The 19,470-nt window shown below is 41.2% G+C and overlaps 1 protein-coding gene across 1 annotated transcript in view; it reads right to left on the bottom strand.

Moving 5' to 3' along the window:
* LOC103508643 (transient-receptor-potential-like protein) overlaps nucleotides 1-19,470 on the bottom strand; it is a 35,483-nt gene that overhangs the window by 12,089 nt on the left and 3,924 nt on the right. Inside the window, exons 6-15 of the mRNA XM_026823190.1 lie at nucleotides 19,237-19,315; nucleotides 18,643-18,780; nucleotides 17,979-18,234; nucleotides 17,205-17,486; nucleotides 16,442-16,637; nucleotides 15,834-15,837; nucleotides 7,903-8,066; nucleotides 4,862-5,097; nucleotides 2,472-2,600; nucleotides 1,901-1,991 (exon numbers count right to left, since the gene is read on the bottom strand). Of these exons, the coding sequence (XP_026678991.1) occupies nucleotides 1,901-1,991; nucleotides 2,472-2,600; nucleotides 4,862-5,097; nucleotides 7,903-8,066; nucleotides 15,834-15,837; nucleotides 16,442-16,637; nucleotides 17,205-17,486; nucleotides 17,979-18,234; nucleotides 18,643-18,780; nucleotides 19,237-19,315 (1,575 nt within the window). The remainder of the gene's footprint in view (nucleotides 1-1,900; nucleotides 1,992-2,471; nucleotides 2,601-4,861; nucleotides 5,098-7,902; nucleotides 8,067-15,833; nucleotides 15,838-16,441; nucleotides 16,638-17,204; nucleotides 17,487-17,978; nucleotides 18,235-18,642; nucleotides 18,781-19,236; nucleotides 19,316-19,470) is intronic.

Consider the following 19,470-nt stretch of genomic DNA (forward strand, 5'->3'; position numbering starts at 1 on the left):
CCCTGTACATATTTCCAGGCTAAAACTCTCCCAATGTCACTCGACGTAACTATTGATCTACAAAATTTCCCTCCTTTGTTCTTCATTCCTATTAAGTGTTTCATTTTTTATTATGATTGCATCTATTGCTATTTTTTTTCTCTCCTCTCACTCCCTCTCTCTCCTCCCCGGAATTTGTGAGGGGGGAGATGATGGTGGGGTGGGTGATATTGAATTTTTTTGCTTGTTTGAATGTCAAACATTAGTTCCTGTCCTTCTTCTCTTCCTTTGTCTAATGATAAGAAATTTAATAGAGAAGTCCTATCCTGTCTTCCTTCTCTCTTCGCTTTCGGGACGATAAGGCCTTCGGCTAGCTACTCACTATCCGATAGACCTGACAGGCGGAGCTTTTCAGCCGCACCTGTCAGGTCTCTCTGATGTATGTGTGCTGTATCAGGTAGACCTGACAGGCGGACCTTTTCAGCCGTACCTGTCAGGTCTACCTGATAGTGAGTGGCTGGCCTGAGCAGTTACAGTCCCCCCCGTATTAAACCTTTTAAAAGAAGTGTATCCCTTTTTCTATTCTATTTTTATTTATTTAGCTTTTCTAATCGAACTTCCTCTTTCCCTCCCCAGGTCCTCCGGACAGTCTGACCAATTGCTCAATTCTCAACAAGACCGTACACGGCCTGAGCGTCGAATGTCAATCCGGTTTCGACGGCGGCCTTCCACAAACCTTCCTCCTCGAGTTGTACAACGACCACAGCCACGTGAGACTCACCAACGTGACGTCACGTGAGCCCCACTTCACCGTGGAAGGGTTGGGGTCGGGGGTGGGGTTCGACATATTCCTGTACGCTGTGAACAGCAAGGGCAGGAGTGAGCCCACCATTCTCCAGGCACACACGCTCAAGGCCGCCGAACCGAGAACGGGTATGTGAAACGTGGGAGAGGGACTGTGTGGTATTAGAAGACTGCTGGATGAAGTTGTTTGACTACGGTATTAGTAGATTGGTGGAAGTTGTTTGACTGGAGTTCGACAGAGGTGTAAGTTTTAGGTGTTTCACTATTAAAATATATTTTTCATAACGATGAAACATCTGCTACATTGGATTTGGTTCCCGTCGCACATGGAAGCGTAGTCGTCGACTGAAAAACCAAACCTATGAAAATGATAGACTTTCTAGTCTCTAATTTGGTCTCTTGTTCATGAAACGCGTTTCACGAGTCTTCACCGTGCCTTAGAGCCTTAGACCAACCACTCACTATCAGGTAGATCTCTACCTGTCAGGTCTACCTGATAGTGTTTGTGCTCATCAGGTATCAGGTGGGCCTGACAGGCGGACCTGATCAGGTGTACCTGTCAGTTCTACCTGATAGTGAGGGACGGGCCTTAGATGGAGGGATTCTTTACTTCAATCACTATTATTACTCGTAAAATAAAACCTAACCTAACTTACTCTTTCCTTCCTGTTCCAGGAGGCATGCCAGTGCCAATCCACATCACTCCACTGCTCGGCTTCCTAGGGGCGGGAGTAGGATGTCTTGTGTTCCTAGCGTGCATGATCATATGTCTAGTACGCGTCAAGCATAGTCGCTCCACTAAGCGACACTCTAAGATCACTAGTGAGGGCACTAAGGATTCCTCAGAGAGCGTGGACTCACTCGAGAAGAATCCGGATATCATTCCGCAGAATAATGGTGAGCCAGGTAGAGATGCCTTAATTTTTAGGCAAATTCCTTAAGGAATAATGGGCTCATCTTGTCTGTTTTTTTTTCACCCAAGTGTTTTTTTTTTAAAAAAGAGGTTTGACAGAGGGATCCGTAACTGCTATGGTCTTATCGTCCCGAAATCGAAGAGAGAAGGAAGACAGGATAGGAGAAAGTCAGCCGTTCCGAGAACGAACATTGGACTGGGCGTCATCAGTTTTCTCTTGGCCTCGCGCATTGCTCGCTCCAGATTCTGTTGCTTCTTGAACGATTCGCGATTGTTGCAGCGCCCGATTTGCGACCTAAAGGAGATAATTTTTTTGAGAATTTAAAAATGAAAATTTAGTTTTCGTTCTAAAATTATTAATCCTCTGTGACTACCTGAATAGTGAATACGGCTACTTTCTCTGTGGCGTATAATATCTCTTGGTAGCACTATCAAACTATTTTGAATTGAGAGATAATAATTTTTTAGAGAATTTAAAAATGAAAATTTAGTTTTCATTCTAAAATTATTAACCCTCTGTGACTACCTGAATAGTGAATACGGCTACTTTCTCTGTGGCGTATAATATCTCTTGGTAGCACTATCAAACTATTTTGAATTGGCGGGGTGATAGTGAATTTAACAAATCCCATCAAAATATTTTAAGTGAAAAAGATTTTAAATTGAGGTAGGCATGTTGTATGTCTTTCCTCAATTTTATGTATACCCTATACTAGATTTTATGACTTGACTTGGATTTGAAGCATCAAGCTTCAGATTCCAAGTCGCTACTTACTCTTTGCACACGGACCGAATAACTTGGCCCCAACGGAGTGCACTCGAGTTAAGGACGGCCAACTTGGCCACCCGTCTAAATCGGTCCAGGGGGTCCTCGTTTTCAGCCGGTTCCACATTGCGCACCAATTACAAGGCAGACGCACTTCCAACAAAGCTAACTAGGCTGGCCCAAGTGGTTTAAACGCTACTGTATAACTGCTAAGGACTTCAGTGACGGGGATTTCACCCACCATTCGACTACCCGTCTATTTACATTAACCTCACCCAGTAGCACGCGATTGTCCAGATGGTCACCCGTCCGGATAACACCTAGGCGCAACGTTGCTTAACTTGAGTGACTCCATTGGAAATTGAAGCATTCAACGTGCTATCGTCGCAGCCGCAGACTGGCTTTTGGCTTTTCTTTGACTCCAAAGTATAATAATGACCTTTTCGTTTCAGACTACATGGATGAGGATGAGAAAGCATTTCAGCATTTGAATTCCAACATGTACACACCGAGGATAAGCGGACTGAACGAGTCCTGTAAGACCTCTCCTGTAAGTAAATTTGTAATTTTCGCCTGCGGGGCATTTAATTCAATTGAAGTACCTGCGCCAGATGCGGACACCCTAAGCGTGTTTGTTTAAGTAATACGACTGGAGCTTGATCTGCATGGATAGTGGCAAACGGACATATAGTACGCAGTGGTGCTACTTTCACTTCATTTTATGCAGGGATTTGAGATTTTTCATAAGAAATCGGATGCATTTTTCAAACCTTCCACAATATTGTCTGCAAGACAGAGCGTTAGGCCCACCAGTAATGCAGTGGTGTTTATAGCTACATGTCACATGTACAAGAAAATTTACTTATTCTTTGGATTTAAATCATTCTAACCCCCTCTCCCTTTGTTTCTCTCCCCAGAAGGACGAGGTGACGTACGCGGAACTCTCCCTCCCCACGTCGGTGTACACCAACCTCCTCTCCCAACACAACCACACCACCACCTTGCCCCCCCAGCGCAAGCCCATCCTGTACGCTCAAATAGACTTCAACGGCGAGCAAGCCATGTGCGGTCACATCACGTCGGAAACGCCGCTCATTGCTCCCCCGAGTCATCACAACCGCGAGAGCACGGTATAGTAGACGTTGATTATGCCTGCCGCCTGCCCCCCCTTACCAAATCCTTTGTGTTGTTCTTCTTGTGTGAGTTGTTTTTTCTTTTATTTTTTTTCGTTTTTTAAGTTTATCGTTTTCCGTTCTTACTAGCGAGTTTTTGCAACCAAAATTAGCGTCCCATTAACTGAACTCTTTAACGTTGTTTGAAACGAGTTTTCGTCAAATAAAGTTAAAGTGCTCAATTAACGGGATGTTAATTTTGGTTGCAAAAACTCACTATTTTTATTTTATTTCGTTAACCTTCAGGTCTTTAGTTAAACGTTATCTTAATGTGGGTTAATTTTTAACCTTTTTTCAACCCATGTCAATACTAATTTCAAGTCTGAAATTATTAAGTTAAAGAAAGACCTGGGGGTTAGTTAGAGCCTGGTGAAGAATTACAAGGTTAAGCTAATGTGGAAACTATTTCCACAGGATGGATTTTATCCGCCCAGGATGGATTTTATCCTAAACAGATAAGGTCCGTTCTCGAAATGACTGGCTTTCTCCTGCCCTTTCTTCTATTTTCGCTTTCGGGACGATAAAACCTTGGCAGTTGCAGCTCCCTCTATCTAAGCTGCATGCACATGCATAGTACTATGCACATTACACAGGGATGGCCACTTCTTCTTTTAATAACGCGAATTTCTACATTAGCTTCAACTTGTGATTGCCGACCCTGCTCTTCTTCTTGGTTATTTCTCATTTTCTAAAGCCCTACTCCTGAAAGGGATGGTGTGTATCTTACGCCACGCGAAGTCTCAAAGCCCACCGCGTTAACCACTACAGTATAATACTAAGTACGGAATTGGTATAAATGGAGGAAAACTAGTTATTTAGGGGGGGAAAAACTGAGGGACGTTTAGATTTTTCCTTAAAATCGGCTTCAGAAACTTGAACTGTTATTTGACATGCTAATCGCACCAAAATTTCCTCAAGGTATGGAAGAGGAAACGTAAAACATTACGGGCTTGGTACTTATCTCGAAAAAAACTTTTCGTAAACTTTCCACGCGTGTTTTTGAAGGGAAAAATAATTGAATGTCTGGAGAAATTGACGTTTGCTGAACGAACGTGAGATCATGTACTTTTGCGTGAAAATAGATACATATTTAAGAAATCGTCTCTTTCCGAAAGGAAAATGCATACGACTTTAGTATTTCACTTACCCTCTCCTAACATATCAAGATCACATCTTCCCCTCTCCTAACTCATCAAGGTCAAATCTTCCCCTCCATTTCAAGGTCACTTACTTTTCTCTTTCTTGTCGGCCGATGAAGTATCCATGCCATTCTTCTCCAGCACATTCATGAGCTCGTATCGCATAGCGGTGATTTCTCCCTTGACTTCATTGACGTCGTCTTCAGTGACCGGATTGGTATCTGCCTGACGATGTTGTAGACAGATGTAGCGCCACACGAGCGCGCGCATGACGGCTGCGTAGCGGAAGTCGCGCTCCTTCTCTTGGCGCGCCTGCTGTTTGCGCTGAAAAAGAGAATGGCGCTAATTTAACTTCGGGATCTACAGTGTCATGTGTTTGTTAACCTCTGCTTGTGCTCGAAGACTGTTGGAACTGTCTCCTCCAAGCATTTTTAGGTCAGCCACTCACCCTCAGATAGACCTGACAGGTACAGCTGAAAAGGTCCGTCTGTAAGGTATACGTATACCTGATGACCACACACACTATCAGGTAGACTAAAAAAGAGTGGCTGGCCTTAAATGTTAACAGTGTCATTATTGACCTAGGCCCAAGATGACGTTGTGACATCAGGCTGACTGTATTGCAGAGTAACAAGTTGACTGCATTGCCACGTTGTATTGCTGGGAAAAGTCTTTGGAAGATATTCTTACCCTGTTTTTCATTTGATAGTGGATACATTGGTATTTCATACTGGACTCGAATTTCGTTGTTTGTTGCAGTCTTCTTACACCTTTCCCATAGATGTAAAACTAATCAAATATGTACATTGTACAAGGTAGTTTATCCACCTACCTTAATCGAGTCTTTCCTCATTTTGTCAATCTGTCTGAGGCCAAACATTTTCAAGAACATCTTGGTGGTAGGGAAGATATTAAATGGAGGAGGCAGAGTAGGACTGTCATCAAAGTAGCTCAGCCATAACTTGGTGCGAGCGAATTTCCATTCTGTGTCTGCTTAACGCCAGTGTGATCTCAGACTGTCTGCATCTGTCAGACAATCGGATCGTGTGCGGCGGGAAATAGTGAGACTTGGTTCTGTCAGACGATCTGAGCGAGAGACGGGTATAATATGAGTCGAAATGAAAACCAAATCTCTTACAATATTAATGAAAATATGAGTCGAAATGAAAACCAAATCTCTTACAATATTAATGATAATATGAGTAGAAATGAAAACCAAATCTCTTACAATATTAATGTTTTGGTATTAAAACTACAAATTAAAATTTAATTGGTGAAAAATACAGAGGAGCGTAAGAAAATAAGTTCTACTGTAAATTATCAAATCGTTAAATTATAGAGGCACTTAAGTACAGTACTTATCCCTACATAAATTAATGATCCTCATAAAATATTGACAGAATGTTTTATGTACACTATATAATAATATGATGATAATATAGGCACTTAAATAATTCTAATACACATTTTTTAATGCGATAAAAAAGTAGCAAAATACGACGAGTATTTGCTAACTTTCAAATCGCTTCCATGCTTATGAATGGGTTCATCTCAGCAGAAAATCACCTTAAGGCAGCTAACGATCTAACTCTAACACATATTGTACCTCTGTCGATTTATCTTCGTAGATTCGTATAAACTTTCAACCCTTTTAGGGCTGTTTGTCCTCCTTACCCTTACAACTAAACCTCAGAGTCGGCTTTTTGTGTACGAAGTTCATATCAACTGGGTGGTCATGAATAACTTCAGTCGCAGGACTAGCAATATGTCACATAAGTCATTTAGTATCAGTAGTAAGTGGCATTTACATCCATCCATCTCTCGGTTGTCGTTTGATTGTCTTCACGTCTTCTATTCTATTGACGGGGCGGGACAAACATTCCTCCCCGGGTAGCAAATAGTCCTGAAGTAGCAAAATACGACGAGTATTTGCTAACTTTCAAATCGCTTCCATGCTTATGAATGGGTCCATCTCAGCAGAAAATCACCTTAAGGCAGCTAACGATCTAACACATATTGTACCTCTGTCGATTTATCTTCGTAGATTCGTACGAAACTTTCAACCCTTTTAGGGCTGTTTGTCCTCCTTACCCTTACAACTAAACCTCAGAGTCGCCTTTTTGTGTACGAAGTTCATATCAACTGGGTGGTCATGAATAACTTCAGTCGAAGTTAAATCGCAGGACTAGCAATATGTCACATAAGTCATTCAGTATCAGTAGTAAGTGGCATTTACATCCATCCGTCTCTCGGTTGTCGTTTGATTGTCTTCACGTCTTCTATTCTATTGACGGGGCGGGACAAACATTCCTCCCCGGGTAGCAAATAGTCCTGACTAGAACTGCTCGGAATCACATCATTGTTACGGTTCACTCCCTCCTCGTATGCCGGGGGTCCTTGGTTCGACTCCTCTTCGACTTGTCTCGTCAGCAGGTCTCGTGCCGTGAGTTGCATGAGGTTGGTGGGGTTGGGGGCCTTCTTTTTGAATATGCGAGGCCCGCAGTCTTGTTGAGGTTTGAGAGGGGTAGGGGCGCTTGGCATGGGAGGGGCGGTCGGTTGAGGGGCCGGAAGTCGCGCTCCTTCTCTTGGCGCGCCTGCTGTTTACGCTGAAAAAATAGAATGGCGTTAATTAGCTTTCCGGTGTGCAATCTCATAACCTCTGCTCTCGTTTCAAGACTGTTAAGGCTTAGGCCAGCCACTCACTATCAGGTAGACCTGAACAGGTGTCAGGCAGGTCTACCTGATAGTGTCCTCATCAGGTATCAGGTAGACCCGACATTCGGACCTTTTCAACCGTACCTGTCAGGTCTACCTGATAGTGCATGTGCTCATCAGGTGTCAGGTATACCTGATCAGGTGAACTGACTTTGTGGCATTAGGCTGACTGTATTGGAGACTTGCAGAGTAACAAACAAGTTGACTGTATTGTCACGTTGTATTACTGGGAAGAGTCTTTAAAATATTGTTTATCCTTAGTTATTTTTGCCATATTTTTCATTGGATAGTGGGATATACAGTTATTCAAAACGAATTTCGTTGTTTTCTTTTGTTTTTTACCCCTCCAATAGATGTTGAAGTAATTAAGCTGGAAGTTTATAATTATAACGGAGGGTAGTAATTTCCACCTACCTTAATCGAGTCTTTCCTCATTTTGTCAATCTGTCTAAGGCCAAACATTTTCAAGAACATCTTGGTGGTAGGGAAAATATTAAATGGAGGAGGCAGAGTAGGACTGTCATCAAAGTAGCTCAGCCATAACTTGGTGCGAGCGAATTTCCATTCTGTGTCTGCTTCAATAGTAGGGGAAGATGAGGATGATCTTGGACAAGTCTAGCAGCTTCTCCAGTAGAGGCTTACGACGAAATCCTGGCAGTCCGTCGTACCACATGGCCGCTAGGAGTTGCTGGATGTTGGAATGTGCCACGAACTGAAAGAAATTGGTCGGCAAGGGTTGATATTTTTGTGGGATTGACATCTATGAGTTATCAGCTTATCACCAATACCAGTGGATACTTGTGCCAACGACTCTCGCTCATTTCTCATCCTCTTTGTCTTCGCCTTTTTCCGTGTACAGACGGGGTCGGCGTTTTTCGTCAGCCTCTCAATCAGTACTAACAAGGGTGATTGCTTTGGGCTGACATTTGGTGGGATTGACATCTATGAGTTATCAGTTTATCACCAATACCAGTGGCTACTTGTGCCAAACCACTCTCGCTCATTTCTCATCCTCTTTTTCTTTGCCTTTTTCCGTGTACAGACGGGGTCGGCGTTTTTCGTCAGCCTCTCAATCAGTACTAACAAGGGTGATTGCTTTGGGCTGACATTTGGTTTTGGCTACAAATTTTACGAGTAGATGCCCTTTGCACTCAACCTTTGCTATTTCTTTAGTTAGGGAAATTCAGGCTGGTAAGCTCCCTGTTTAACGTCCCCCAGCCAGACTATCTCGCTCATTTCTCATGTGCCTCATTTTTCTCACCAACGCCTTCTTTGCTTTTCTTTTTCCTCACTCACCCGTTTCTGCTTATAGTCGATGGCCAGTTCCAGTCGGGTCAGTTTCATTGGTTCTCCCTCCTCATAGGGAGTCTCTGGATCATGGTTAAGTACTGTGAGTAGTTCTTGTGTACTGCGGGACTGCTGCAGGAGATCCACAGCGAACTGTTGGCATTGCTTTCTCAGCTCCTGAAAAGGAAAATTCATTCGTCATTTGAAGAGGTCCGCGGGTTCGATTCCCGGCCGGGGCGGATTTTATCCTGATGGGATAATGTTCTTTCTCGAAACAGCTGGCTTTTTCCTACCCTGTTTTCCTTCTCTCTTCGATTTCGGGACGATAAGATCTTAGCAGTTACAGTTCCCTCTGTCAAACCTCTTTTTTTTCATAAAAAAAGACGTTTGATAGATGGACCTCTAACTGCCAAGGTCTTAACCGAAAGCGAAGACAGAAGGAAGGCAAGATAGGAGAAAGCCATTCGTTCCGAGAACAAACCTTATCTGTTTAGGATAATATCCGTCCGGAGCGGGAATTGAACCCGCGACCTAGCGCTTACAATGGAAAGGTTGCCAATTTCTTAAGGTCGAGTTTTACTACCGTGGATTGTCTCAGAATTGAGTTCAATGCAAAGAGTACTTCTTTTTTGTAACTCACTCACTCACCTCCTTTAAACATATCTACATCGGTTGGCCTCCGACTTACCATGTACTCATTGCGACACTCTGGCTCAGTGAACGCCAAGTTCCTCAGTTCCCAACTGAGCTGGAAAGCGGTCAGGATTGGATCGTTAGATGACAGAGCAATCAGGGATGGACTAGCCAGAGCTCGGTACTCGTTGACGCGGGACATCGAGTGACGTAGAGAGTCCTCGTTCGATTCCCGCAGACATGTGTCGCAGCCGCACCTGAGCAATAAGAATAGATGAGAAATTATGAAGTGAGAAACAACCAATTGGATACTCTACCAAGTCTACCACATTGTATCATTACAAATTTCAGCAGTAAATGGTTTTTCAAATTAAATTGATCCCAAGCAAGGGCAAGGAAAACCCAGACCCTTGACAAATGGAGTGTGCTTGAAGGCATGTGATGTGTTCCAATCCACTCCTCACAATTTACATTCACAAATACGGAGATTAATAATAATGGTGCCTTTTTTACGAGTACACTGCTCGAGTAGGACTTTGCAGTCCCTTTACCCTCACAAGTAGAGTACTACTATAGCGTGGTAACGCTTGTGTACAAAACATTGGGAGTATTTTAATAGACACCATTCTTTTCAAACCGAAATTTTCTAGGGTTGAGAATTGAAAGCTGACGTTATCCGTATTAAGGATAACTCAACTAAATTTCAAGAAGGAAAATACGACCCTTCTCACCTAACATCATGAGGCATAGGTAGTGTGGCACCTCTATCCAGCAGTATCTTGAGTATTTCATAGTTGTTCTTGTGAGCTGCTAGGATAAGTGGAGTAATGTCCTTGGTAAACATGGAGGTGTTCTTATCCACCTTCTCCCAACTCTGCAACAAGAGGAGATGTCAGGAAATGTAAGCATACATATGGAACATAGATCTAACTGAAGTAATGCAATTTTATTAATATAGTGCTTATTTGAACTGTTGGAATAGGACCAGAGTCTCTTTTTACCACCAGTAAACAACTACACTACTACTGTTGTCAAATTCACAAATCTCAAAGAAGTTTTGAGCATAGAGCTGGGATTGAACCCACGCCCTCCTAATTACCAGGCGAGCGTCTTGAATTATCGAGCCAGGCTTTCAATTACTTAGGCCATTGGAAATCACGCTTTGAAAGAATTATCACAGCCGTATTTCCTTCTCAAAAATTCACGGGTCGACACTGCTCAATTATTTATTTTCTTAAAAACAACAGTTTTCCTATTTCAGAATGAATAAAGTGAACATCGTAGGATTCGTAGGGTATACATATCAGAAATCATTACAATTGGTTTATTAGTTTTATCAGTCCCCTCCTCACTCAGTCCTAGTGTAACATATAACACACATTCAAACAATGGAAAACTGAAGCATGGAAAACTAAGTGCAATTTTATTTCGATTCTACATAAATATGCATGTAGAAAACATGAATAAAATAAAACGCTTTTTTTACTTTCCTTATCCTACAGGAAGGAAAGTAAAGTAATCGAAAAAATTTTCGATGGTCAGTTTTTAGTGCAAAAACACGTTTTGAGGGCCCTAGAGCCTAAAAACCAATGTTTCAGCCATTGCTCCGCGTGTCTGTTTTTAAACAAAATACCTATCTCGAGAACGGTAAGAGCTATAGACTTGAAATTTGTTATGTAAATTAACTCAAATGTCACAAGGATGCAACAATTACAACACGATTTCGCAGGTAAAAAAAACGAATCCAGATACGGGAATGCCAGACAAAAGAGTTTTCGCATAAAATAATATGTCCCTATTCTTTTTTCCTGACGAAATAGCTTTATGGCGGGAAAGGGGGACTTTATGACGACAGTACAAAGTGATAAATTGTTTTTAGGGGCGCAATAAAATTTTCCTCTGGGCCTTTACAAGTCACGTGATCTGGACAGGGAAAAGTTGGGTGGAATCGCGATTCTTTGAATTGCACATACCTATTCCTTTTCATAGGAAGAATGACGATAAATATGTATGATGGTTTTGGTACTAGGAAGTTCGACGTGGTACTTGGAAGTTATCATTTGTATGAAAGCCGTGAAATTATTTGAGTATGCAATGTGCTAAACAAAGAAAAATAGTGGATGTGTCGGATTTTGCCAAGTATTTTTTACAACTTTTTTTCTTCTTGGACTTCTGTTCCTACTTGATTCATTTGTTCTTACCCCTCCAAAGTGAACCTTTTCGTCCATTTTCAGTTCATCCATACTCGAAGTTTGCTTCTTCTGGCGAAAAAAACTCACTGGTTGATAACTTTCGTTAAAAAAGGTCACACAGAAAAGAGAACGGTTTTCGAACAAAAACACGGCTATAAAAATGTCGAATTTGACAGGAATCGAATGTGGTTAGTTATTGCCAATCTTGAGAGTGTGGCTTTGAGTAACAGTTTCTACTGTTACTGCCTATGTCACGCTACTCATAGTGAACAGATAGCACTGACGGGAAACCTGTCAACTTTACGAATTTATAACTTACCCCTTGTTCGGCTGTTGGCTAATTGGATTTTAGCATAAACTGATGACAACGTGAGTCACGTGACCGCGAACAAGTGGAATCACGAGTCAGAGATTCGAACGAAGTGAGTTTGAAGTTTTAGCGCGACAATAATTGTCAATTGCTTTCTCTAAGTCCCATAAAGATCCATTTTAACTCGACCACTTTTGCTTTGCTCGTTTAAATTAGGCCAGTAACTCCCGATCAGGTAGATTGAATGAAGACTAGAAAATGGGACAGTATCAAACTCCACTTCGACTCGAGGCCCATTCACACTTGTCGTTCGAAAACGAAAAAATATCGTGTCGTGCGTACGTGTGAAAACACTCATTGCCTACATGCCTAACGTGGACGTGGGAACATTACATTGCCTACAATACAAGGACATTTTGTGTCGTTCGGAAAAAAATCGTGTCGTGTGTACAGGAAACAGGGGGGAAAAGAGGAAAAGATTAAAATTTCGAGTAAAACCTGTGCTATTCGCGACGGGCAACTTACTTCCTCACGGTAGCTGTGTCTCCACGCTCGACGGAGAGCAAATATTTCTTCTCTTCCAAGGTCAGAGGTGTGGGAAGGTTGGGCATATCAAACGGCTGAGTGTGAACGATCCCCGGACCTTCTATCTCCACCCCCACCTGAAACCAGAAGTTAAACTGGGCTTTAACAACTTGGGATTGTGCAGAAGTTAAACAGAATTATGCTGGGGTTTACCAACTCGGGATTGAGATGAAGCCAGAAGTTGGGTATTCTGGGGTTTTACCAACCCGGGATTGAGATGAAACGAGGATTTTCCTGCTCTTAATATCCAGTTTAACCTCGGATTGGACTCAATCCTGAGACAATCCACGGTGGTAAGATTCGATTCTAGAGGACTGAAAATGAAGTTTTAAATTGTGGTCTGGGAAAAACAAAGGACGGTGATGAGGAATTGATGACTTTAATTAGTAAAAGCTTGACGAGATCACAAAATGTAGGATTGAATAAGTAGAGGCTTGAGATCATAAAATGAAGGATTAAATTTGAGGCCTGAGATTAACAGCTAATGTATTGAATTAGAAGTCTTGGATTAAAGGACTGATAACGGGGAGTGATAAATTGTATTTGTATTAGATGAGAGGACGGAGATTATAATAATGGTTTGAAGGATTGGATTGAGATAATCAGAAAGTGATTAATTTTGCTTTCCACTCAGAGTGAAAGTAGTATGAGAAAATTGATTAATTTTAAATAAAGATTTTGCTTTCCATTTCATTTCCTTGTACTTATTATTGAGATTATGCATGTTGGATAACAGAATAACTTACTGACACATTAGGAGTAGTCACCCTGGTCTTGGGTTTGTGTCTGAGATCCAAAGCACCCATTCTGGCCTTTACCCTTCCGAACATTCGGCTGAGGTAAATAATATTAATCGCGTTTATAAATTAATTTGGCAATCGATTCATTTCACTTCGGTGACGAATTCGATTTTTCTGACGGTGAAACTCATAATAGGTCCTAAACAAGGAGAAGAAAAAGCTGACCCGGTTATTATAAAGTTCTAAATAGACATGTAAAAATCGAAATTCAGCTAAAAATTGGAATAAAAAGGGTAGAAAAAGCCGAAATCTATTATCCTGAAGCACTTAAAAAAATTCCAGGGTGTACAACTTATCCGCAAATTTTTACTCCAAAAACTGGCGGCGGCGGCGCGGGGTTCTAAGAAAACTATCGAATTGAAATTCACACTGCCCGTCACAGACTAATTGTCCGGAAAAATAATGGAACAAAATTTTTACGAGTATAAGTAGGTTATGTTTCAATGTTTATGCAAAAAAAAAAAAAAAAAAAAAAAAAAAAAAATAGAAAAAACACAAGGAAAAAAAAAAAAAAAAAAAAAAAAAAAAAAAAACTGAGAACAGCCACAGGAAACGGGCGGTGCCCCGTTTTCTGGACTTAAGGGATGGGGACACCCAGGGCTTCATGTGTGTAGGTAATGTCTCATATAACATTAGGTACTTATGTATTGTACCTATGTAGGTATAAGGTATCCACGTAACGGTGCCTACATTAGACAAATTAACTCTATTATGTAATCGCTCCTAAATCATATGTTTGTGTGTACCCAATGTAAAGGAGGAGGAGGGGGAGGAGGAGGAGGCAAAGGTAGGATAGAGGAAAAGAAGGAAAGGAGGTGAAGGAACAAGAAACAAGAAGAAGAAAAGGAGGAGGAGGGGATGGAGGAGGAGATAGGATAGTTTGAGCTAGGAAAAGAGGGGAAAGAGGTAAAGGAACAAAAAGAGAAAAAGAAACAAGAAAAGGGAGTAGGGGAGGAAAAGAACAGGAAGTAGGAGTAGGAGGAGAGATTGAAAAGAGAAGATAGTTTACAACTCTCCCCACTTATTGGGGGAGGGGAAACCGCTCAGCAATCATGAAGATTGATAGCAGGTTCGTAACTTTCATAGGGAATTTGAGAAAGTCATGTTAAACGACCTAGGGCCAGACAGTGTCCTTTTTTAATGTCCTTTTTAGTCCGTCCTTCCTTTATTATTACTAATAATAAAAGGTATAGGGGACGGACTATTGTATTCGCTTCGGTGTCGTCTGTCTCCAGGACTATCGGATTAGACTGATTGGAGTAAGCAATTCGTTGATTTTAAACGTTGGATTAAAATTTATCCAATCATAAATCAATTTAACGTGGACCAAGTCTTAACGCCAACTGTAGTCCCGGTCATAAGAGGTCTACTTACTCTTTCATCATGAGGTCATAACTGTTATGTCCACTTGCCCAGTTATTATGTCTTTGAGATTTTAGTTAAACTAATTAATACTCTTACAGAACTTTTACAAGACATGTTGCAACATATTATGAACATGTACGAGTATTGTGGTCACATGTCTAAGAAAGATTGTTATTAAGACATAGGCAAGGAAATTAGTCAAGATGGAGAGAGAGGAAAGGCGGAATGTAAAGAGGGGAGGGAGGAAGTGAGAGAGAAGGGAGGGTCATCTTGTATCACGTGAAGTGTAAAAGGAACGCCTAGCAGTCACATTTGAAAAAAATCCAACTTACTGTCCTTTGAGCAATCCATCTTCATATCCACTAATCCAGATATGACCTTGCAAGGTTTTGAGTGCTTTAGTTTTTCTATCCAGTGACATCTGCCACAAGACATTTTGGATTAAGCTTTGTTTCAGGTCTTGTTCTGAACCAGTTTGGTTGATAGGGACTACATTGGGTACTTTGTTTAGGATATCTTCATTGGCCTAGAAATATATAGAGAAAAACATTCATGGTTTCACGGAATAAGTAAAAAACCCGAAGAACATAATGGCCCTGAACTCACTGAACTGTCACTCCTTCATACAATGATAGGTATGTGGTCAAACTTTCTTGACTTGGTGGGACAGATTGCTACTGCACTCCTTAATTTCTGATTCTTTGTAGGTACCTAGTCTTAAACTAGATTGAGAATGGTTTAATGTGTGTAGGTGGTAGTGTGTTACTGAATGGAAGGTAAAATACACAACATTAAAAAAGCTTGTGTGGTCAAACTTTCTTGACTTGGTGGGGCAGATTGCTACTGCACTCCTTAACTTCTGATTCTATGTACCTAGCCTTAAACTAGATTGAGAATGGTTTAATGTGTGTAGGTGGTAGTGTGTTACTGAATGGAAGGTAAAATACACAACATTAAAAAAGCTTGCACGCCAGTGTAAGCTCAGACCGTCTGCATCTGTCAGATAATCGGAACGTGTGCGGCGGGAAATAGTGAGACTTGGTTCTGTCAGGCGATCTGAGCGCGAGAGACGGGTATAATATGAGTCGAAATGAAAACCAAATCTCTTACAATATTAATGATAATATGAGTCGAAATGAAAACCAAATCTCTTACAATATTAAGTGTCTGCTTGTTCCTGTAAACACATAAGGGATAAACAATATTAAAAAGTTGGCAACTTTTAAGGATATACACAACACTTGGTAAAACAACTTCCCCTATTGACATAAAAGATGTTTTTTAGTCTTCAAAACTTTGTCAAAGAAGTGAGAACCATTACACAGATATGTGAAAATCAAACAAATGGTTCAGTGAACTGTAGAATCCGCTCAGAAAGAGGTTCCCTATGCCTATGGGATCCCTGTAGGCCTGAAAGAACCCAAAACTCTAATGACCGAAAAAGTTAGAACAAAAGAGGACTAATTTTGGAGTTGAGAGATTTAATACTAAATAATTCAGTGGATAAAAGTTCCAAAGTTCTTATCGGAAGTATTCCTCTTCTTTTCTTTAGACTTTAGTTGACAGCAATACAGCATGGTTGCAGCACTTATAACTTATAATAGCTACTTCTGCCCTATTCCTTCTTTAAGTTCATTCTTTAAACTTAGTACTTTACGTACTTACAATACTTAATTTACTCCAGCATTACTTAGTTTTACTCCATCTTACATAACTTGAAAAGTAGTTTGGTTCAAAAGTTATAACTATAAATCTAGAAAAAAAAAAAGAGAAGAACTCACCTCAATCATGGCGTAAGAATTGGACATCATAGCGATGAGTAGATTGAGCAGAACTATCACATTGATCACCGAATAGGAACCAAACATGAGCAGTCCCCAGAACCGGGTGTAACTCTTGATCCCCTTCAACTCGAACTTATCGGTGCCTGTCGATCCGAAACTGGCCCAGAATAGCGACTGGGATGATTCAAACAGGCTGGAAATAAGAAGTTATTGGCATACCTTTCACCTGTACCTCTGTACATTTCTGTGCCAATTACAGAATCTTGTTTAGACTGCGGCAGTAAAGGGACTTTTCAGTCTCTTTTGGCACTTTGGCAGTATAAACATGGTATATGTATTCTATTCTATTAATATATCGTAATCCATTATTCCACCCATTGTACAATATTACCTCTTGTCTTGCAATCCAATCTATTCTCTTGCATACCTGTACCTCTGTACATTTCTGTGCCAATTACAGAATCTTGTTTAGACTGCGGCAGTAAAGGGGCTTTTCAGTCTCTTTTGGCACTTTGGCAGTATAAACATGGTATATGCATTCTATTCTATTAATATATCGTAATCCATTATTCCACCCATTGTACAATATTACCTCTTGTCTTGCAATCCAATCTATTCTCTTGCAAAGACCCAATCCTAGCTTCTTGCAATTCACCCTCTTGCAAAAGCCCACTCTACCCCTTGCCTTGAGATCCTTAACCAATTCTACAGCCTTTGCAAGACCTAGAGACTCACTAGTAAAAATCCAATAGAGACTCACTTGTTGAAGCTCCGCCACTTTGAGCAGGCCGCATCGTGTTCTTCCCAATTTGGATCCTCGGACGGGTTAAGTGCCCCAGTGGACGACATGGTGCTATAGCAGTCCTTCCTCTCCAGTTCCGTGAAGTACCACAAGAGCTGGTTAAGGCCACAGGCGAACGATAGCAGGACCAGAGTGTAGATGAAGAAGAACTTGACAATGTCGATAATCATGCGGCCCAGGGAGATCTGAAGAGGCCCGAGGTGAGGGTTGATGGAGAACAGATGGACTAGCTTTAGAGCGCTGTGAAAAAATGGAATCAATCAGTCAACCAACCAATCAATCAAAGCAATGGGTTAGGTTTCAACTGAAGCTGGGGGAGTCAATGGAAAGTAGAGTTGAGACCGCTAGGTCCGAAACTAGGGTTGGCCCAAAAGTCGTGATAAATCACATCTGTGGTGGAACAACCTTCCCTATGCATCAAGGTCTCATGAACCAATAAAATCCAAACAAAGCCTTTTGTCTTCATAATTGACCAAAGTTATACATATTTTGTACCCCAATTATGTACCATACAATATTGAACATGGTTTTATACTGTAAAGACATTAATTAGTTCGTTGATGGAGTCATAATTATGTACACTTGATGGAACCTAAGCGAGAGCTATCAATATCCCCGACTTTCGATATGGGATAAAACTTCAGAAATGGGCGAGAACATAACCGTTCCATATCTTCTGATCTTAAGCTGACAGTCTCAACAAAGCACTACTGACGACCCAAGACCACTCACCTGAACACATTAGCGCCGGCAAACAGTCCCTCAGCAATGAGCTGAGGATCGAAAGCGTTCCAATGTTCTCTGCCCAGGAATTTGCTGCTCTCATTTGCCTCTATTTCTGCCTGCTGCTGAACATATGCCATAGCTCTCAGCATGAATACTAGCACGTACAGCAGATTTCGAGTGAAATCGATGAAGTTCCACATGTCCTTCAGATATCTATAGAGACCGTCCTTCCAGACCTCGCAAGTTTCTTCCCAGATGTATCCTGAGGATTGGAAGGAAAGGATACAATATAAGTACGTTATTTATATTTGTAGTATTACTTAAGTCACTTATCCATCTATCACCCCAGAAGTCTATCTTAACATGAAAAGAGGTAGAGACGGCACTGTCGTAAAAGAAGCACTGAGAATCTCTTTTAAATAATGATTACTGACGTACAATCAAGAATGCTACCCCTATTCAACAGGGAATCGAACCCCGCACTTTCTAGATGACAAACAAGTGTGTTACTACAGGACCACAAACTCTCCTTAAGTGGATGGAATCATCTTATGTACCTACATCATCCCAAGTACACTTTTTGTATGACAAAATGTGCTCCTAAAATGTCCAATGTTTCACCTACTAAGGGGGACTAAGTTTCACCTAAGGGGAAGTAAGTTTCACTTACCGGCAACATACAAGAGCACCAAATACTCCAAATAGGATGGGGCGAGACCCCGCTGCTGCCCGGTAATGTGGTTATCAGTAACGCCCAAGTATTCCAGAAGAATAACATCCGCCCGTTGTGACACCAGGAGGAGAAGAACTGAAACAACAATGAGCCATACATAAGAAACATGTCAATAAACAACAATGAGCCATACATTAAAAACATGTACAAATACATAAAAGCCATACATAAGCCATACATGAGCCATACATAAAAAACATGTACAAACAATAGAATAGAATTGAATAGAATATACCTTGTTTATACTACCAGCATAGGACAGAAAAGTCCCTTTACTTTCGCAGTCTAAACACTAAAACGTGTTAAAACATTTACAATAAAATGTGTATAGTAGAACATATGTATATCTAATGCAAAATGGCAAGAGGAGAGTAGAAAGAAGTTAAATAAGAAGGAACTAACATGAGTTGGCTGATAGTTCGATGGAGTGCGAAATAATAATAAACATATTGGACGGAATTTTGTTTAGCCAAAACCAGTTGGCCTCAAAGCGATCACTCTAAAGCTGATTGAGAGGCCGACGACAAACGCCGACCCGAGGTGTGGGGAGGTTGGGCATATCAAACGGCTGAGTGTGAACGATCCCCGGACCTTCTATCTCCACTCCCACCTGAAACCAGAAGTTAAACTGGACTTTAACAACTTGGGATTGAGAATATTGAGATGAAACCAGAAGTTAAACTGGGCTTTAACAACTTGGGATTGAGAATATTGAGATGAAACCAGAAGTTAAACTGGGCTTTAACAACTTGGGATTGAGAATAT

This window comes from Diaphorina citri, unplaced genomic scaffold (genome assembly GCF_000475195.1).
Source record: "Diaphorina citri unplaced genomic scaffold, Diaci psyllid genome assembly version 1.1 scaffold419, whole genome shotgun sequence".
Taxonomy (NCBI): domain Eukaryota; kingdom Metazoa; phylum Arthropoda; class Insecta; order Hemiptera; family Psyllidae; genus Diaphorina; species Diaphorina citri.